Source organism: Anastrepha ludens, chromosome 4 (genome assembly GCF_028408465.1).
Source record: "Anastrepha ludens isolate Willacy chromosome 4, idAnaLude1.1, whole genome shotgun sequence".
NCBI lineage: Eukaryota > Metazoa > Arthropoda > Insecta > Diptera > Tephritidae > Anastrepha > Anastrepha ludens.
The window spans coordinates 113439700-113462509 of record NC_071500.1 but is presented as its reverse complement, the minus strand read 5'-3'; the positions used below and the strand labels follow the sequence as shown (position 1 = coordinate 113462509).

Here is a 22810-nt window from a genome sequence, read left to right as displayed (position 1 = left end):
TTGTGGAAAAACCCATTATCAGTGCGGAAATCGATAAATCCACAGAGAATCATATATTCGGGAAAAATTTTATGAAATAAAATATTATCAATATGCAATTTTTCCTTTCTTTTTTTGAAGTCATTATCCAGCAAATGCAAACAATAGTACGACGCAAATCAGTGAAACCAATGATGGTGGGCAAATTCTCAAACAAAGGCATTTTGTGCTTGGCTATGTGTGCATTAACAGGTTGCTGCAGCGATTTTTTTCTCATCAAAAAGCAAACTCATTTTTCAAATTAATTGGCATTTGCCAAATTAAGCGCACGTCTAGAATTCGATATCTACCGCAGCGAGCATAGAAATATTTGTAGGTAGCAGTGAATGGTCGTATTTACCCTACCCTGCAGTAAAATTTACTAGCGGATTCTAGTGAATGTGTTTTTAGTGAATTTAGAATCCCGATTCGTTCGCATTGCTTCTTCTTCACCACGATATACATATGCATATACTTTGCTTTTACGCTGTGATGTGCTGAGGAATGTTAGCTGCCTTCGCTCACATACCTTTTTCGTTAGCTCGGAGCTGATGGCAAAGATTTTCTCTCCAATAAAAATTAGTCTTTAAAATAGCCTAGACAAGCTCCATTTGTGGTGAGTTGAGCTTCAGAAATTGATTCCATGTGACTTAATGGATGATACTTTACGTTTGTCCCTCCAGTTACTGCCCGGCTAAGAATATCCTTAGGTGTGTAAGCGAGGATAAAGGCCTCGGCGTGGTACTAGATGAACGATTTTCTTTTAAATACCTCAAAAATAGAACGAGTACGCCAAGGGGTTGACAGACCACGAGCATCACACGTAACGAGTTGAAGCAACAAAAGCTGCTCTTATTGAGCGCGAACTAACTAATATTCACTATTTATTTTATTTAAGTTAGACATACAACCATAAGTTATTTTTACAATGATTGGCCTTAAAAATAGCTTACATACTTAAATCCTCGATTACAAAAAATTAATAATTTAAATCATCATCAACCAAGGCATATATATACTTGCGAACCGTTTTTAATGCAATGTTTCGCTTACAATACTTTCCGAAGCTCTGGAAAGTGGCAGAGATTATTGCATTGCCAAAACCGGGCAAAGATCCAACTACCGTGTCATCATATAGACCAATAAGCTTATTACCGACAATATCTAAAATTGCTGAAAAATTACTGCATGATCGAATAAGCCAACTTCGAGACCAAAAACGTATAATACCGGATCATCAATTTGGATTTAGAAAAAAACATTCGACTATTCAACAGATCCATAGAATTACAAATAAAATCCAATCAGAACTTGAAAACAATCGATACTGTGCCGCAGTATTTTTGGACGTAGCTAAAGCGTTTGACAAAGTGTGGCATGAAGGCTTACTCCACAAAATAAAAGGAATGCTACCTTTTGACTACTATCTCATCATAAAAAGCTATCTAACCGACCGAAGCTTCTATATTAAATATGACAATCAATGTTCAGATATTCATCAAATAACTGCTGGAGTTCCGCAAGGAAGCGTTCTTGGCCCTCTACTATATGTTTTATTCACCGCAGATATACCACCTCCTGACGAAACTAATTCTTTAATTGCTACGTTCGCAGACGATACAATACTATTAACATCAGATGAAAGTTTAATTATCGCTACTGAAAAACTGCAGCGATACACAAACGCAGTTAAGGCATGGTTCGATAATTGGTGCCTAAAAATAAATGAAGACAAAACCGTACAGGTTATACACTAACAAAACAAAATTTACCGCAGTTCAAATTAAAATAAATGATAAAGCAATTTCAATAGAATCAACTACTAAATATCTGGGAATTCACTAGGACTCCAAACTAAATTGGAATCATGACATAAAGCAAAAGGTCAAACAAATAAAAGAACAACTTCGACAACTTAATTGGTTAGTCTGCTCTAATGGTTAATGGTGAATGGTTGTAAAGGGTTAAGGAGTAGCCCTTTAGCACTGCGACCATATTGATCTATTGTGCACCCTATGCTGTCTATTGACTGTTAAGTATGCTTATGAATTGTACCAGCTCCTTCTGAGGGAGGAGTGATTGAAGGTCTATCTGTAAGCATGAACTTGTTTAAAAACCTTTTCCTTCTATGCGTCAACCCCGGACATTCGATAATGAGATGTTCCATAGACTCCTCATCTTCGCAGCAGAATCTGCAGGTGCTGGTGTTAGTTATGCCTAATTTATGCAAGTGTTTGTTGCAGGTGAAGTGACCCGTGAGGGCGCCTGTGAGAGTGCGAATGCTCTTTTTGTTTAACATGAGGGCCATGTTGGCTCTTTTAGCGTTGAAACTTAGGAACTTTTTGGAGTGTCTAAGACCCTCTACATTGTTCCAATGCTGATTTAATAGAGTTTTGGCTCAGTATTTTACTTTTTGTTTTAGGTTGTTTTTGTTGAATCCAAACATAGGACTAGGTCCGATGAAGTTTTCATCTGCCCCTTTTTTGGCTTGAAAGTCTGCCTTTTCGTTGCCGTCATATCCCTCATGTCCCGGTACCCAAATTAATGAAACATTGTTTTTGGATGCCAGATTATTGAGTGCCTTGTGGCATTCTAAGAGGGTTTTTGAGTTGTATGTATAGCTATCTAAAGCTTTTAGGACTGATTGGCTGTCCGAGAGTATTTTAATCCTTACTCTTTTGTGGTTTCTGCGTTGCATGATGTTTACTGCTTCCATTATTGCGTATAGTTCCGCTTGGAAGATAGTGGTGTCCCTGGTGAGAGTGTATGATTTGTGGATTCTGGGCCCCACTACATCTGCTCCTACACCATAAGGTGTTTTTGATCCATCAGTGTACCATTTTTGTGAATCATCATTCATCCATTTCGGGTTTGTTTTCCACTCGATCCTCTCAGGAAAGGTAACTGTGTATCCTTTTATGAAACAGAGGGTTGGGTCAATGTGGTCTGAAACTTGAGTCATGCTTATGGTGTTTTTGATTTTATTTAGGATATTTAGGTGACCGGTGAGGTTGCCCAATTTGAAATTTTTATTTATTTTATTTATTTATTTATTTAAAAGAGTAACAGTTATTAATAACTATTCCACTTACGAAATAAGCACTGGCTGCCAGGGCCTTCGGCTTATGGTATCTTAATTAGAGTAATAATATAGGTAAGTAACTAAACAAGAGGATGGGAGAGAGGAGTTGAGTTAGTTTTAAAAGATTAGTGGGTAGTGTGAGTTTGGCCGGAGTATAATTTTATATATGTATATCTAGTTTTCGCAAAGAGTTAAAGTTTTAATTTAGTTAGTTTAATAAATTTACAAATTAAATTAATGCTATTGTCATCTGTGTTGTGGAGTAGCTTCGAAAGTTCAAAGTTAGGGTGAATTGCATTTCTAGTGCATTTCAATCCTGGGCAGGTATCGAGGAGGTGTGAAGTCGTGTAGTCGTCTGAGTTGCAAAAAGGACAGGCTGGTTTGACTGTGCTGTTTAGTATGTGAACATGGGTGGATATAGTGTGACCGATTCGAAGACGTGTAAATATCTTGAGGTTCTTGGAAGGCATGTGTGTAGGATATATCGGCTTGATACCAGTAGGGTTGTACTTTTTGTAGTGGTGTTGATAATTAAACCATTGGCTATTGTATGCATCCTGAAGATATGTTAGTGTAATTTTTCGAATATCTTTGGTAGTAAAATGTGCACTGATGTGAAGGGGTTCTTGGGCAGCTTCTTTGGCTCTAGTATCAGCGCATTCGTTGCCTTGTATTCCGGCATGACCCGGAACCCACATGAACCTTATGGCATTTTTATTTAATGCGATATTATTTCGGATTTCAGTGATTATTGGAGTTTCGTTAGAGTGGTTCAATATAGCGTCCATTACGGATTTACTATCGCTGCAAATAATGAATTTTCCGCCTTTGTTGGAGGTGTAAACTACCGCTTCAAGCAATGCAGCTGCTTCCGCTGTGAATACTGAGCAGTAGGAAGGTAAAGCCCCGACTGAAATTGTGACACCAAGCTGGTTTGTGACTGCAAACGATGTATTGGTCTCTGTTTTAGATCCATCGGTATAAACGAACTCCCATTCGTTTCTTAAAGGAGCAACGATTTCATTAAAATGTTGGACGTATTCATTAGAGGAGGTAGACTCTTTGGGGAATTTCAGCAAATCCGCGATAAAACTAATTTTTGGATTCAAGCCTGGTGGGAAAACTGGGATTGGTGGCAAAATCGCATCTGATGTGACATTCAGTTTGTGCATTAGTTCAACACAACGTTGTATGGTGGACGGTTTGCGGATATTTTTATGTTGTTGCTTCGCTGAGTTGACTAGTCCAAGTAATATTTTATTTCTGCAGTGAAGAAGCTTGGGTAGGAGCATTATTGTGTTGCGGTTGACTCTGTGTGGTATATCCGGTAATCCTGCTTCTGCAAGAACAGCTTTTGTTGGTGATGTTGGAAACGCGCGGATACTCCTTCTAGCTGCCGCATGGTAAGGAGCATTTAGTAGTTTGATATTTTCTTTGGCACAGTGACCGTAAATACAAAGTCCAAAATCGATTTTGGATAACAGTAAGGCCTTTGTTACGTTAGCAAGTGTGTGTGGATGAACGTGGGAATGCTTAGAAGATAAAAACTTAATTATGTTAAGCCTTAAAAATAAGCTTATTCTAATGGCTTTACAATGTTCTTTATATGTAAGTTTTTTGTCGAATGTTAAGCCTAAAATCCTTAGTGTGTTAGAATGTGGGATTAGTACATTGGAAAAGGACAAACTGGGGAAGCAACATTTACGTTTTCTACATATATGAAAAGTAGCGCATTTATTTGCTGAGATGTTAGCGCCTGATATTTCTGACCATTTGCTTATACTGTTTAAAATGTTCAGGAAAATATAAGTGACTTCGTTAAGGTTTTTTAATTTGGAAAATATTAAAACATCATCAGCATATATAACATGTTCCACCTCGGCATTAGAGGCGATAATTGAACTAATTTCATTGAAAGCTATTGTGAACAATGTTACTGAGAGAGGTGAACCTTGTGGTATACCATTAAAGAGTCTATGAGCCTGTGATTTACAATTATTAACGCTGACTGAAAACTTGCGATTACTTAAAAAGGATTTAACGAATTTATATATTTTGTTTCCGATTTTCCAGCGCTTGAGTTGGTTAAGAATAACATGAATGCCGATTCTATCGAATGCTTTCTCGAAGTCTAAACTTAATACGGAAACGTGATTACCTGACGCTAATGCCGAGGATGCGAAATGTTCAAAGTATAAAAGCGACTCGGTCACTCCTATGCCTTTTTGGAAGCCAAATTGGTTGGAACTAAGAAGTCCCTTTGCTTTAGCGAACCACAGAATTCGGACGGAAATGATCTTCTCAAGGATTTTGGACATGCACGGGAGTAAGGAGATAGGTCTAAAGTTCGTAATGAGGGTAGAGGGTTTATTAGGTTTAGGGATAGGGACAATTAAAGCAGTTTTCCATTCTTGAGGAAAGATTCCAGCATTGAAAATATCATTGTAAAGATTCAGGAGTCGGATTTTGAGGATGCTGGGTAGGTTTTTTAGTATTTCATAGGATATTTTATCCAAGCCGGGTGCCTTTCCTGTCATTTTTGAGATCGTGGAGTCGAATTCATGTTGAGAAATTTGGGATTCTATGAGCGAAGCTTCAATTGAAGGGTATGGGTTGGAGTAATTTTCAGGTAGGGTGAGATTTTTTTGCGAGTTGAAGGCGGAATGAAAATTGGAGTCGTGGGAGTAGGTCGACCAGGATTTAGCAAATTCTTCAGCGATATCTGGTGGAGCGTAGATTGGCCCTTGTTCATTATAAATAAATGGTATGTTAGAACGACGCGAGCTGCCTGTCAGCATTCTAATATCTGACCATATCTGTTTAGGGCTTGAAGAGGGATTTATATTTGCTGTGAGTTTTTCCAAGGAATGCCTTTTAGCTGATTTAAGCTCTTTTCTGAAAACAGCGTTCGCTTTTTTATAATTAGCGAGGTTGGTATCGTTCATGTGGTACTTGTATTTGGACCACAGTTTTTGCTTGCTATTTCTTAAGATGGTAAGTAGATTAGACCAGTATGGTAGTTTGGCGGAAAATTTTCTTGTATTTGTTTGTGGTATTGAGAGGTGGGCTGCCGAACGAATTATTGTTTTAATATTGGCAGCTTCTGCGTTGATGTTTTTTGAAACCGCTTTAGTGTTTGTTAGGGTTATGGATAAGGAATGAAATTTTTTCCAGTCAGCTTTTCCCGTTAAAAATTTTGATATCGGCTTGACTTCGTACCAATCAGGGATGGAAAAGGATGTTATAAGCGGGAAATGGTCGCTGTTGTGGAGTTCGTCCAATGTACGAGAAGAAAGGCTGGGAGCTATAGAAATGGATGCAAGAATGATATCAGGATGGGTGAAGGTTTGGTGTGTGGAAAAGTGTGTGGGTAGGCCATCGTTCAAGACAATGAGATTTTGGGTCAAAATTAAATCTTCAATAGTATTTCCTCTTCTATTGGAATGCTCGGAGCCCCACAATGGGCTCCAGGCATTGAAATCGCCTAGGACTATAATTGGGGTGGAAAATTTGGTAATTATATCAGTAAGCTCTTTGTAAGTAAAATTTTGGCAGGGAGGAATATAAAAATTAATTAAAGTGATTTTTCTTCCTATATCAATCTCGATAGCTAGGCAGGATATATTAGATGAAATAGGAATTATTTTATGATTTAAGCATTTTTTTATAAAGAAAGCGATTCCTTGCTTACACAAGGTATTTTGAGGCAAATTGTGGAAATAGCTATTATATTTATTAGGTGCGTATGTTGTTTTATTGGATGGAATATGTGTTTCTTGCAGTGCGACAATCGCCGGGTTGAATTCATTAATTAGTATATTTAAATCTATGTAGTTATTAAGTAGTCCATTAATATTCCATTGTATTATTTGTATCATCTATTCTTCTTTTTGGGGTGGGCTTTCTGTAATAACAGGTGGAAGAGGGTGGGTGGGAAGCTGGGAAAGTTGAGAAAGGAAGGAGAAAATAGTTGGATTTGTGTTGTAGTAATCGACTGAATTATTATGTACGCAGTCAACAGTGCTATCGATATTCGCGTTATATTCATTTGCGTTTATGTTTGCTGAGTTAGCATTGTTGGTAGTAGAAAATATTTGCTTGGTTTGTGGGTTACTATTGTTATTATTGCTGGTGGAGGGTAGAAGAGTGTAAACAGTGGGAGTAGGTGATGCCGGCTTGAATGATGTATTTATTGTATTTTTGTTACTTCCTTTTGTGGTATTATTTGTTTTGATGATATTTAAATTGTTGGGGTTTCTGGAGGTTTGTTCTGCTTGGTGATTAGTTGCATTTGTTGTGTTTATATTGTTTTGTGGATTACTGCAGGTATTTTTGGTTATATTAGAGAAAGAGGGTGAAGATTCATTAAGAGTGGGGGGTATTTGCATTTTATGTATTCTAATAGCCTCGCGCATGCTGCATTTCTTTTCAGTTTTTATTGTAATTATTTGCTTCATTTGAACGAATTTTGGGCATGATTTACTGGAGGCAGCATGATCGCCTGAGCAATTTGCGCAAAAAGTACGTGAGCATGGAGTTGGCGTGTGAGGTGGAAGTGCACATGAGTCGCATACTGGGGTTTTGTTACAACGTTTAGTTGTGTGCCCAAGGATTTGACAACTTTTACACCTCATCGGGTTCGGGAAGTAAGGTCTGACTTTGGTAGTGTACCATGAGACTTCCAGTTTTTCTGGGAGCTGATACAAGTCGAATGTGAGCAATACGACTCCACTAGCAACAGTTTGGCCATCATAACGTTTAAGGAATTTGTATGCTGAGACAACACCTTGATCACTTAAATTTTCCACTATTTCTGTTTCCGGAACATCATTTAGACAAGGCGCATAAATAGTGCCCTTAGAGTGATTAAGATTGTTGTGCATTTCGATTTTCACATCGCAAACTCCAATTAGTTTAGTTGTGGCGAGAAATTTTTTTGCAACTAGATCGTTTTTAACAAACAGAAGAAGGCTGCCGTCTCTGAGACTTGAAATTTCTATTTTCTCCGTTGAGATATTCTTTAAAGCCTTGTGTACGGCAAAACATGAATATTTATTTAGTTGTTTATTTGTGTTTATTGCGCTAGCCACAAGGTATTTAGGGTTGTCCTTTTTAATTAAAGGGAGAGAAGGGAATATTTCTCTGGTGATTGTTTGCGCCTTTTTTCTCTTTGGTTTTGGGCTTGTTGATAACAGGGCGAACCTGTTATCTCCAAGAGGAGGTCCCTGGAGGGACATTTAATTTTTTTACCACCACAGAAAGCACTTATAATAAGATTTTCTTACCAAAAGAAAAGAAAAGTCGCTAGAAAAGAAAATACATTCACGAATATAACGCAAAAGAAAAAGACCGATACCACTGCTGAGCACAACCGTACGCTTTAAGTGTCAGTCGATGACTTTACTTTCATGTGTAGCATGAGTGCTTGCGTAGCTGCTTCCTCTTGGATTGCTATATGAAGTGGTGGGAGATTAAGGAGTGCTTCCATGCCAGCTGTTGGGGTAGTTCTCATAGCCCCTGTGATGCATAGGCAAGCAAGCTTTTGTACTTTTCCCAGTTTGGTTATCGCTGTTTGTTGGATAGATTTGCTCCACCATACTAGTGCCCCATACAGTATGATTGGTCTAACCATTTGGGTGTATATCCAGAGGGCCATACTAGGGCTGAGGCCCCAGGATCTCCCTAGTAATTGTTTGGTTGCCCACAAGGATTTCGTGACTCTTTTTGTTATATTATTTATATGTGATTCCCAAGTGAGTTTTTTATCTAAGGTTAAACCTAGATATTTGACCTCTTCCTTTAGTTCTATCACTGTTTCATTTATTTTCAATGCAGGAAACTTTAACTTTCTTTTTCTTGTGAAGGGGATTATTGTGGTTTTGTTAGGGTTGATCGACAGCCCCTCCTTTTTACACCATTCCCATGTTTCGCTCAAGGCATTTTGCATTAAGTCTGTTAGTGTCCCTTCATGGTTGCCTTTTATTATAACAGATATGTCATCTGCATAACCAATGGTTATAAATCCCTTATTGTTTAGGTGCTGCACCAAGTCATCAACTAGTAGGGACCATAGCAGTGGAGAAAGAACTCCTCCTTGCGGACATCCCCTTACTGTTGTGACATTAAGTTCAGCTTGGCCTAACGAGGCTTTAATAATCCTCTGATTAAGCATTTGGCTTATCCAGTGTGTTAATATTGGGTTTGCGCCTCTTTTTTCGAGTGCTGTTTCCATGGATTTGTAATTTGCGTTGTCGAAGGCTCCCTCTATGTCCATAAAGGAACATAGGGTTATTTCTTTTTGATTTAGGGTCTTTTCTATATTGACAACGAGTGTGTGCAGTGCTGTGACTGTGGATTTCCCTTTTTGGTAAGCAAATTGCAGCTTATGAAGGGGTTTTTTGAAGATTACTTCTTCTCTTAGATGGTATTCGAGTAGTTTTTCCATTGTCTTTAACATGAACGACGATAGACTGATTGGTCTGTAAGATTTTGGAGAATCAGGGGGTTTGTTACCTCCCTTAGGAATAAATATTACCTTCACTTTCCTCCATATCTTTGGAATGTATTCCAATATTAAGCTAACTCTGAAGATTTTCACCATGACTCGGATCAGTTCCACAGTGCCTTTGGATAGGAGTGCTGGGAATATTCCATCCGGCCCTGGTGATCTAAAGGGTTTAAAGGAGTTAATTGCCCACTCTACCCTTTCGAAATTTATGATTTTATTGACAAATGAGACCGTAGATCTCCGTTGATGGTGAGTTACCATGTCTAGACTATTGTCGATTGATGGGTCGTGACTTTTACAATCTGGGAAGTGAGTCTTTAGAAAAAGCTCTAGTGTTTCTGCGAATGTGTTGGTAATAGTTCCGTTTGGATCTTTTAGTGTGCCTATGGGACTTGAGTCACCTTTGGAAAGTGATTTTTGGATTCTAGCTGTTGCTGGAGTATCTTTTAGATCCTCGCAGAAGTTTTTCCAAGAGTTTCGTTTGGATTTCCTTAGTTCTTTGTTATAGTTAGTTAGGGATTTCCTATATTCGTCCCATTTGTTTGTTTTCTTTGCAGTGTTGAATAGTTTTCTCGTTGCTTTCCGAAGTTTGTCAAGTTCGTTGTCCCACCAGGGGACCCTCTTCGTGGAGGATTTCATTTTTAGTGGACAACAGTCTTGATATGAGGCCATGATTGAGTCAGTCATTTCTGTTACTGCCTCTTCTATTTCCTTCCTATTTCTATTTCCAGACATTGAGTCCTCATCCGAGACTCTCCAGTTACTGATCATATTCAAAGATTTGTTAGTAATTTGAGTTAAGTCGAGTACCTCTTGTCGTATTGCGTTTACAAAAGTGGGTTTATTACCCCTGTTTACTATTGTTATATTACTAAGTAATAAAAATTCAAGGAGTGACTCACCTCTGTTGTTTGTATTCGTGCTTCCCCATGCCACATTGTGGGAGTTGGCGTCGCATCCAATTACGAGGGTTAGATTGTGGGTTTGGCAATACTCCACTAGGCCTCTGATTTTCTCTGGGGGTACTATGTCGTCGTCTCCGGGGAAATAAGCTGAGGCGATTACGACCTCTCTCTTGCTTCCGCCAGACTCCGCTTCGACCAGTATTGTTGATGTGTCGCCATCCGTGAATTCAGTGAATGGCAAGAATTTAATATTGGTATCTATGATTATCGCAGCCCTAGGTTTGACAGCGCTTTTGTCATAAATTACCTTTGTGTTTTGGACATTGAGGCCTTGAGGACGGCCTCTGTAGATCCAGGGCTCTTGGATCAGCCCTATGTTGATACCTCCGGCAAGTCTTCTGCTAAGCTCAGTGGTGGCAGCCTGAGCATGGTGAAGATTTGCCTGGAGGCACCTCATTTCGCCGGTTGGTTTTCGGAGTCTTTGGGAGGACTTTCATCCTCTTCTTGTAACTCCTCTGCCTCCATTTGGTCAACTAACTCTTCGGTCATTATATTTTCAGATTTCAGCCTGAGGGCTGCTCTAAATCCAGACTCACTATACAGAACAAGCTGTTAGTGTACAAAACTATGATTAAACCAATCTAATATAGCTATATGGACTACAGGTGTGGGAAACGGCTAAAAAAACTCATATAGAAAAAATCCAACGACAGCAATCTAAGATTCTTCGAATTTTGACCATGTCTGACAGGTACACGAAAAATGATGACATCCACAGGACTTTTAATATAGCAAGAGTAGACGAAGAAATCAAAAAGATAACAACAAGGCACTTTGAAAAAATACACACGCACAGTAATGCAGAAATCAACAAACTTCTTGAAAGGGAAAGAAACGCAAAAAGGCGTTTAAAGAGAACCCGACCAAGCGACCTAGTATGATAAATGCTAATTATGTAAGGTGAAACATGTATTGTATTATTGTATTGTATATTATTTAATTGTATATTATTTTGTTTATTTTAATTTTATCGCTTTTGACACTGGCCATTAAGCGATGTATATAAATCCTGACCAAATTGTTAAACAACATACTTAATGCCAATGGACAGATGTATAAAATACAAATACAAAAATCATCATTATTAATAATTAAGTGCTTCCGAACAATTTTAGTTTTTAGCACCTCCTTCCCAGCGATGCCACTATATTAAACGACACACCAACGGGCCAACAACAATAATCAAAACCAAGAGTCTCTTGGTGCGTTTTGGGACCACTTTCCCCAGATTCAAAGGGATTTTGCTATATGCTGCGATTTCTGCTAGCTGAATTTGGTATCCACTCACAACTTTTCTATTAAGATTAGATTGAGCAATAACACCAGCTCCATCAGAAACCGATATATTGCTTGAAGACCACCTTATACAATACAATATAAGTTGAGCTTGAAAACGTCTACGATATATCCTAAAGAGATTCATTCTGCCCTGAAGGTGGTGGAGTAGGTTATACGTAGGAGTAATGGGCATTGGTTGAAAGCATGAAATGAAGAATAATGTAGCTTCACAATATTCTCGAAGAGTTATATTCTTGCAGATTTATTTTTTCTCGAGAGAAATGTCTTCCTGTGCACCTGCATTGTGTAATTTTAAAGCGTTCTCAACCCGGAGGGAAGAGAAAGCAATAAGAAATAAGTTGTCTCCCAATTTAGCGATAGCGCAGAAGTAACACCTTTGGCTTCATCCCAATGGCATCATCTCTTAGAAGCAGACCAAAATATAAGAAATTTCGATAACTTCAAGTAGTTTCTATGAAAAGTGCACACAAAATTTAAATAACTGAAGCTATGAGTTTTCCTTATTGCATTTCTTTTATATACAATTTTATTGTGAAAACATTCCATTTTTATTGTTAACCTCCTCTGTGCTGCTTTTATAAATCTTCTCGTGATTCCTGGATTTTCTTTCATACATATATTTACAAGAAACTCAAGTTAACTTTTGTTTGTAGTTTTTGACTTAAAACAATTTTAGGCATGGGTTTCTGATGAAAAGTTTTAATTCTTGCATTTTTGTGTAGGTACAGCTTTCGCACACATTGATGAAATAAAATTCATATGAAAAGGCTAATTTTTGCAGCTGTGATATTTACAGTCTTCCCAAAACAAAGTTCGTGTTTTTCAAAGTTCGTTTGTGATAACAGGAAAGAGAAAAGAGAAAAAATTCTTGGAAATTCATACAAAACTTTTACTCATTACAGGAGAAAATGGACTAACAAAAACCTCTTGGTGAGTTTCAGTGCAGAGTCGGGCTAATAGCGTTTTTTATCAACATCTATTTGATCAGAGAAGTAGAATAGACTTAATCGCCTTGTCGAACGCGGCCAAAATCGCTGAGGTGGATACAGCGCCAATCGAGAAGTAAAAATAAGAACTTTCAGTCAATTACTAATTTCTAATTTATTTCATTTTCTTAGTACACTAGCACAAACATGTGAAATTTACATGCATTACCTAGGGACTAGTTGCCTTCTAGTACCGATCCAAATGGGTGTAGTTCTGTGCACAAATGAATTTAATTCCCTACCGGGCATGGCAGATTAAAAACATACGTAATGGAAATAATTGCATACATCGCATTTCAAGCCATTTCAGTAGAATTTATGAAATTTTAATTAATTCTGATTTCTGCTGCTATGCCAGAAATGCGCGTATTTCTGCTCGTATTTCAATTGTTTCTGCATTATTATATAAAGCTGAGTTATTATAATTGTTAAAAACAACTATTGTCTACATATATTATTTGGTTGGAACAACAACAACTCCACAATTGTTATTTGAGTATTAATTTCAAATTAAATTACTTGGTAAAGCAACGCTCGCACGACGCAGACATGGATTTTTAGTTTTTATTAAAATGTTGCTGAAACTCTGTTTTTAAACTGAATTACTGAGTTCTTACATGCACCGCACGAAAAAATTTTAAGACTAAGATGATTAAGGTGATATCTACTAAAGAAATAAAAGAAATTACTCAGCAAAGGAATTATGCCGCATTTAATGCTGGTATTTTAGTAACACACAAATTCTTGTTCTGTGCTAATTACCAAATGCATTTGCTTTTAAATTAAAAACGAGTACCCAAACCTAAGTTAATCACACGACACTAACAAGTCAGATTGATATTTGCAGAGAAGTACCAATTTTGGGAAGATGAGTGGAAAGAGTATTTTTCCGTTGGAAAAAAAAATTAATATGAACGGTCCAGATGGTTCTCAAAGGTATGACAAATGCAAGAAAAAGGAGAAGAGAAGGACTCTTAATTTCGAAAGGGTTTCTGTCATGGTTTGGTCAGCTATAAGCGTCAAATCCAAGACACCTTTATGTTTCATATCCACAAATAGTAATTCTAGACGAAATAGTTATTACATTTTTGGATGATAATTTTGATGAAGAGTGGATTTTCCAGCATGACAACATATCCTTTCATGGTTCCAAAACAACGAAAAAGTGTTTGGCAGCGAAAAAAATAACAATTTTAGAATGGCCTGACAACAGCATTGACCTTGAATAACTTCAACGAAAATGTATTGGCAATACTTTCTCAACCGGTTTCCAAACTGGAAGACAGTTCTTCTTCTTCTTTTATTATTTAGGACATGCCTGATAGATAGTGCTAAAAGTCTTAGAAGTTCGATTAGTGTCGATTGGTCAGAAGTCTATCAAAATATTATAAAAACTTAATCAACCTCGACGACGTCCACAATTTATAATCAACGGAGGATCCATTACAAATTACTAAGCTTTAAACTACCCCAAGAATTCTATTTGTTTATTTCAAATAAAATGACGTTGCCCTTATAATTTCTTCGTTCTATCGATTTTACTTTTCTTAATAATTAATTTAGGTTTCGTGTATTTTTTATTTCATTTTTATTTATTTATTTTTGTTGGGACAAACTAGGAAGTACAGCGCTCAGACAACATGAAGTCCATTTTGCTGCACTCGGGTTCCTTTTTTAATTCTCTTTAAATCCACCCGACCTGCGCCGATATCTGAGTAGATCTTGTGGTGCAAAGGAGCCAAGCTGGTCGCTTCTTAACACATCAATGGCAAAGACCTCAAGCCTCAAGCGAAAGCCGGGCAGACGCACAGAAAGTGGTCTACCGTCTCAACCTCCTCTCCATATGGGTGTTGCATAATTTTGTTTTTAATATTCGGATTATAGAGTTATTCTGTGGCCCCACAACTATGTTGGGTGACAGTTCCGGTCGTACTATTCTTAGCTACTCCTGCAGTTGCTGTTTGTTGCAGCTTAGGTCTTTGCTATGCTGTGGGTGGCATCACCGAAGGTACTTACTTGACTCTACTAGCCACCTCTCTATATGCGCACTTGAAGTTGCTCATCAAAGCCTCCTGACCTCTCTTTAAATAAGCTTTAAAGGGTCTCGATCACAAGACCTATTGGAACACTTAAACAAGGCTTGGTAGGGCGTCTTGAAAAAACGAAAAAACAACTGCAAGAATTTACGAAGCTACTGTGTAGCTAAAAATAACGCTGTTCCTGTATACACATGAGTTTAAGCCCCATCTTGTGTCTGCACCCCCGCACTTATCTATTTGTGATCAAAGTGAAGGTTGGTGCGAGGTTTGACACTCACCACAAATGACACATTTTCATGTGGTAGACCAAGAAACTAAGCGCTAAATAATTTCGTGTGTGTGGGTACATGCCTAGATATGTAATTTTCTGCACTCAACGACCTAGACGAGGCTTGTAATGGGTTGAAATTGTGTGACATATTCAAAGTCGTTGTGGTCTGTGGACTTCTATCTTCTCGTATTCGGTTAGTTTTTGGTTTTTATGCAACGAAATTTATACAACTTTTTGGCATAACCGAAATCCTTCGTAGTTTGTTGCTGCTTTTGTTGTTGTGCTTGCTGTGTAATATTGGCACTTTATGTAAAATGAACTAATTTCATTACATGATTACTTGCCTGAAGTTTGACAATATTTTACTGTCTTTCATATACTCCCGCAAACAACAACAACTCAATTGGGCATTTGTCCACAAATACCTAAGCACTTCTGTGACATTTGTGGGTTATGTAACTTCTATTGGTCGCTTTGCGATCGTAGCTAACAAATGAGGGTAGCCATGGTTATAAACTTTGATTACCATAAATTCTCTTTGGAGTTATTAAACTGGTTGAAAAATGAGCCGAATAACAACAGAGAGCTTAACACAAATGCTGCTGACAAACGACTGGAGGTTTAAACATTCAAATACATGTGCATGTATTAGTAAGTTTGCAGCTTTGTATGTATGTATGCACACGTATGTGTGTGGTACGTATGCACGTGGTTATTATGCCTAAGTTTAAGTTCAAGCGCTACCCCTTATCCTATTAATAATTCTATTAAACATGGCCAAAAAGGGCCAAATATGGGCAAAAATATTGCGATATCCTATCTCAATCCCATCTCTAAAGCCCGCCGTTCAATCAATTTAGTTTTATTCTTCCTTCAGGGGGCATAAAACAATGCGCACATAAGAGCTGAATGAGATATGCATGTGTGTGTATGTGTGTATGTATGTGGCAAAGGCTTACGGTTTTGCAGTAAAAGTTTATTGCGTTAGATAAATTTTGAACGCTCTTGGCGTTCTAATTTAATTTAAATGTAATGAAGTTTTTTCAAGAAATGACAATCGTTAAAACTTAAGTTCATTTATGTTTGCTGATAAGGCGGAAATATGAAACATAAGCGAAAATACTGCTGTTGCTTTGAGTGCAGCCATTCAACGGCTATGTTTAAAAAATGCTAATAATAATATTTAAAGGCAAGTTTTTGCACAGCGTCTCAAGCATAGTGAAGAGAAGGCAGCGAAGCAAATGTGCATTTCGACGCCACTTCGGCTGGGTTAAAATAATAGCTAGAAACAGTATAAACGAAAACTTCAATTAAAACATAAACCAAAAAGATTTTATTAAAACGTCAACAGTAGAAAAGCTATAAAGTTTTTTATTTGTTGGAAAAATAATTCTAAATTATGATATGTCTCTATGTAAAGGGTAATCATTGGAGATACTTTTTTCAATAGGGTTTTTTCGACAGATTACGCGTGACTACTGTCAAACTAAATACATTATGTTTTTCAGTATTCATTAAAATTTCATCTCGGAAAGACTTACGCCTCAACAACGTTGACAAATCGTTCAATAGTATCACGAAAACCGACGCTTTGTGAAAAATGTTGATCGCGCGCTCAGGCCAACTTATGGTGTACATAATAACGCCCATTTTTGGCTTGATGTCTACGTCAATAAACAAAATTGCCATATTTGGGCTGAAGGGCATCCCGAATACATTCAAGAACAATCATTAAATCTATTGCAAACAACCGTTTAGTGCGGCCTATGGGCTGGAGGAATCATCGGCCCATATTTCATCAAAGACGAGTTTGGCGTCAATGTAACAGTGAATGGCGAACGCTATCGCGCCATGATAAACGACTTTTTTACGCAGAAAATTGAAGCCCAACATTTGCTTCTAACAAGACGGCGCTACTTGGCCTACAGCTCGTGAAACAATGGCTTAGCTGAGTCGTCGTTGCGGTGAGCAATTCATCTCTCGTCTCGAATCAGTGGAATGGTCACCAAAATCGTGGTCGGGGTATATAAAGTATAAATGCTTTGTAGATGAACCAGCTTCGATTGAGGCATTGAAAGCGAACATTACTAAAGTTATTCACGAGATACCGACTGAGTCAGTCAAAATTGGTGGGTTGGCCTAATTACGGCGAAGGTGCGGCTAACATTTGGAAGGGGTTATCTTTAAAACAAAACACAAAACAAAGTAAAGACTGCCTAATCAACTTGAATTCTCGTTATTTTTTTTAATTTAAATCCGATACCTCTAAACTGATCACACTTGGAAGAATGCCACCAGCTCAGTTACGCAGAATAACACCAAAGGGGGAATTTGAAGAGAAGCGGTATAACTTTGGTATAGACGACGCAACTCGATTTCCCGCACAAACTCAGCATTGCCCATAATTGAGTAGCTCAAAGCTTTACTACTAGTTATTTGATTTCACTAATTACGGCCTCTAATAATATGACAGAAATAATTTACACTGGAGTATTTCTCAATAAATGATATCTCAATGGATGCAGAAGGTTGCTCTTGCTTATCCAACAACATAACATCACACTTTGTTGAGTCCCCGGCTACTCTAGAGTGGAGGAAAATGAAAGAGTGAATGAGTGTGTAAGGAAAGCTTCTACACTAGACCTTCAGCGAGTGGTAGACGACACACGCATTTCTCTGAACGAATTATACGTTGCGATTGACCTGGGCGTAATCGCGGACACAAAAAAGGGGGTACCTGACTACCAAATTCAGGGTCTCCAAAACGCTCTGGCCATAACTGAATATTAAAAGGACAAAATGTCTGTTTGTATTCAAGAAATCACCTACCAGAGTCCTCAGAGGTTTTATAGCGGGTCACTGTACTATTGGCACCCTAGCCAGTAGAATGGGTGTACCTCACAATAACTTCTGCTGGAGTTCTGAAGATGAAGAAGAAATTGAGTCGGAACAACACCTCTTCAGTGAATGTCCTCCACTTCAAATATTTTGGCGATTTAAAGACCTGGGAAATTTGCAAAATGTCTCACTGGAGGGACTAGTTACCGTCTTAAAAAGATTCAAGTGGTCTAAGTCAATCTAAAGTCAATCAGTAGCCCTTCTTGGCACCGAGAGTCTTGTCTTAGACAAGCAACCTGGCAACCTAACTAGCGTAAGCTCCATAGATTTGAATTTCCTGTAGGATTTTCGGTCGTTAGACAGGATCTGCCTGTCAATAGTGTAAGAAGCGACGTCATTTGCTACCCCTTTAAGTAATTTTAGTGCAAAGAAGACAGAAATTCGAGACTTAAGCTGATTGAAAACAGTTCATTAGAATAAATAGAGCAGCATAAGAATGGAAACGAAGGCGGCGGCGAAGAAAAAGTCAAACAAATTTCGATGAAACCTTAGACTGACAGATTCATGCCAATCCAGCAGGAGATTACAAGTCGAAACGAAACGAAAAACAATAAAATACAAAACAAAAAACATAAGGACAAATTCGATAGGCGAAATAAGAGAGGTTGACGTATTGCATTAGCTGGCTGTGGTGAGGCGTAGTGGCAAGTAGCAAAACACCGCAGAACGCCATATGGGCGTAGTTAAAGGATATATATGCACAATCATACATGCATACATATACACAAATATATCTACATTATTAATGCAAAAACAAGGAGTCACATTTTGGTATATTAAAGTGGCAATCAATAAAAATATCTGCCACAAAATACACGCTTGAGTAAAGCTTACTTAAAATGGAGAGAAAGCGGCAAGAGGCGCAGAGGCAAGCAGCTAACAGGGTAGTAGTACCAGTGCGGGTATACGCACACACACATGGGTGTATGTGGTTGTGTGCTGTACAAATGAAAATACTTTTAAATTACTGTGCGTATTACATTTCCGTGTGCGAAAATTGAAAAAGGTACATCAATTTCCGTTCAAACAAGCACACACACACACACACACACACACATACCAACTCATCTTTCGCGGCGTTGCTGTGGTTTGAGCGACGAATTGAAGTTGCGGCAACACAAACTTGCAGACACAGCAATGCCAGGGAACTCAAATGGCGCGTTGGAGTTGATAACAAGGATGCGCGTCTTGACATCTACTTGTACGATACAGCTGGTGCGCTGATGTCGTGCTGAAAATATGTGCACGTATGTATGTGAGTGTGTTTCATGTTTGCTCACTTTGGCAGTGGGTGTGGCACTCTGTGCCATCATCAGCGGCGAATATGTCAAATGTCTTTGTCAATTTGTGGCTGCTGGCATATGATTCATGCTGCCTTTCACTGCTGTGCTGCTGCACGGCCTCACGATGGTGGTGGCGTATCATCGTCAGCAGCATATTTCCGCAGTCACCGATATTCGTTCTATAAACAAAATTGTCACAACTTGAGCATGAAGTGTTGCTGTTTAAGGATGCTGATGGTTTCGGCAGCAGAGTAATGATTTTCGTGGTTTATTTTTCTTATTTCTTTTACGGTTTTTTTGTTTTTTTGGTGCTTCCAATTTCGAAGCGGCCAATTCAGCTGTTGATTTATTTAAAAGCATCAAGCGTGGAGGTAAAGGCATATCGAGGAATTGCGCTTATAAAAAATGGGAAATAAGCAGTTTTTGTCGTTTTTGTCGTTTTTGATAAGTTTGAGGACAACGCGCAGTGGAGAGTAATACAAATGGCAATCTTAATGGAGACGTACTTTACATGCAAAATGAAAAACTTAAAATACAAACCATCGTCATAAATCAAAAAAGCAACGTCAGCAGCAACCACTATAGCTGTTCATCAATATTTGAAGAACTCATCAATTTTAAGCTTGAAAAAAGTGAAAAAATCACAAAAAATCTCCGAAAAATTGTGCCAAGCCTGAAGGCCTATTGCAAGCTTCTGGCTTCATGTTTTATTTGTGTCAACTGAGAGTTGATATATGAGGTGCTAGTATGGGTGTAGTATGCATATGTATGTATGCATTAAACGAGTACATTTCTGTAACTTCACCTATTTGGTCATACTCAAAATGCACAAATACTGAAGTTATTAATTTTATCGAACGTATTCATTAATTCAGATTTTCTATTAAATTTAATGCTTTCTCAGCGAGCGCTATTCGTTGGCTTAAGATGTCTGTAACTTTGTCTATACAAACTGAGAAGGGAGGTGTGCACAGCAACACGAGTTGAGTTCTCTGGTGCTTTTGGAAAACCTTTGAATAGGAGTATTGGGACAAAAACGAGGATTTTCGTAAGGAAATGGTGTCTAAACAAATTCGGATTCAATAACACCGAAAGCTCTCATCTAATTTTTTTTTCATGTTTTCTGATGAATATTCTAGGTTTGTCCTTGAAAAAAATTAGTTTTTAAGTTTTTAGGTATTTGGCGATGATTTCACCCATTTCGGGGGATTGGAAAATAGAACTAAAACAAGAAAAGGAATACTTTATGACTTTTTTATTTTTAAAGTCTTAAAAAAATTTTTCAAGGGCGTGTTTTGATATAATAAAAAAAATTCAAATTCGGCTGCTGACAATCTCTTACAAAATCATTTATTTACGAGCATTTAAAAAAAAATATTATTAAAATCAGCCAAAGATTACCTTCTTTTGGATTTTTGAACTAAATTTGTCCAAAACTGCCCATTGTGCGGCGCCTCGATTACGTTAGGTTTGGTGGGTTTGCATTAAAAGCCACCTCGGCCTTTCGTGTTAACCGAGAAACAAGGATTTTCTTATCTCCAAACGCTCTGGATATATTTATGACTCCACTTTTCTTTCTCAGCGCATTCAAGACCCTGAAGAAATGCATGAAACGCCTCTTCGGTCAAGTAGGTGTTTAAATAAATCGACTCGGTTAAAGAGCTTATTAGCAGCTCCTGTTTTTTGCAAAAACATTTCCATGTATATTATTTTTTACATGCATCTGCATATGCCCAAATTTACCCATAATTACACCAAATACAATTTTTCTGAACATTTCTTTCATAGTACGAACTACCTGGTCCATTTTTGGTAAATACTTATAGGTACATTGTTTTACGTAATCGGAAAATCACCAACTCCAGCGGCTCACAATATTTCTTCTTCCTTTAACAATTCATATACGCAATATTTTTATTTAGTTATCTTTTTTATTAGATAGTTACTTTTTTCGTAATAGATGAAATATGTTTTTCGGTTAGAGTTTTGTTCGGACCAACACCTCAGCCTGTTAGTTATGAGTATTAACCCAATGCTAAGCGCTGATTAATGGCTGAGCGAAACAGGTATAGAAACGGCTTGGTGATAATGGAAACACTCTCGTCATTGTATAAAAAATTATTGAAGATATTGGGCTTAGAGAAATACTCTGGAAAAAAATGTGTCTACCATTTTGGTTTGTCCAGGTTTGGTAAAGGTAAAACGCACCAACTTATTCGGCTACGGCGGCGGCACAAGTTCGCCATCTAAGTAACACTCAAAAAGATTCTCACCTTTCCAGACGTGTTCGTATTAACTCGCCAATTTTTTTATCACAAAACTCACTCAAATGAACAGCTTACAGCTAATATTTTCAGAGTTGTGACTCGATTCTAGCCCAGCATTTTCTTCTTCTTTTTTACTGCGACTTCTTTCTTTCATTTTCTTCTTAACTACACGAAATTGTCAGATTTCTAGAGATGGAATACACAGCAGGCTAAGCAGATGTCTCCACACTCCAAAAAAACCCCAGTTTGGTCAAGCCTTTCCTTCTTCTGGCCCTTCTTTCTTCGAAATTTAAATGCTAATGAGCGGAATGTGAGAGTAAAGAAATTGCAATTATCACAATTTTTTTGTATTTTTTTACAAAATTCGAGCATTTCTAACGAAACACTCTGTGGATACATCTATTTATATTTATAAATTCAGCCGTTTTTCGCGATGTGATGAACTTTACGGAGAATGGCTCAACCGATTTTAACCAAACTTTGCCACATTGAAGAGACACATGTGGAGAACGTTTGTGTTTGGAAATTTTAAGAATCGGATACCAGGGTCTCGAGAAATAGGCCAAAACGTGGACCCGGGTAACCCTAGGATGTGTTTGTACAATATGGATATCAAATGGAAGCTGTTGGTGAATGCTTTAGTACAGAGTATTTTTCATGCCGCTCCGTGACTGGGGTCTCGAGATATAGGCCAAAACGTGGACCCGGGTAACCCTAGGATGTGGTTTTACAATATGGGTAGCAAATGGAAGCTGTTCATGATTTCTATAGTATACAGTATTTTTCATACCGATCCGTGACTAGGGTCTCGAGATATAGGCCAAAACGTGGACCCGGGTAACCCTAGGATGTGTTTGTACAATATGGATATCAAATGGAAGCTGTTGGTGAATGCTTTAGTACAGAGTATTTTTCATGCCGCTCCGTGACTGGGGTCTTGAGATATAGGTCAAAACGTGGACCCGGGTAACCTTTGGTTGTGTATGTTCAATATGGGTATCAAATGAAAGCTGTTGATAAGTGCTTTAATACGGGGTAATTTTCATACCTATTGATTACTAGGGTCTCGAAATATATGCCAAAACGTGGACCCGCCGTGTCTTTGCACCGAATTAAACCAAACTGGGTTTCGTAAAGTTTGGTTGTAATTCGGAACACCGGCAACGCGTACAGCGTAGCCATGCAGCAGCCTAG

At 38.0% G+C, this 22810-nt stretch overlaps 1 protein-coding gene across 1 annotated transcript; it reads right to left on the bottom strand.

The window, feature by feature from the left end:
- Positions 1–6978: 6978 nt before the first annotated feature.
- LOC128861958 (rhoGEF domain-containing protein gxcJ-like) lies at positions 6979–7983 on the bottom strand. The gene has a single exon (XM_054100332.1). It carries the CDS (start codon positions 7981–7983, stop codon positions 6979–6981), a length of 1005 nt encoding a protein of 334 aa, XP_053956307.1.
- Positions 7984–22810: the final 14827 nt, after the last annotated feature.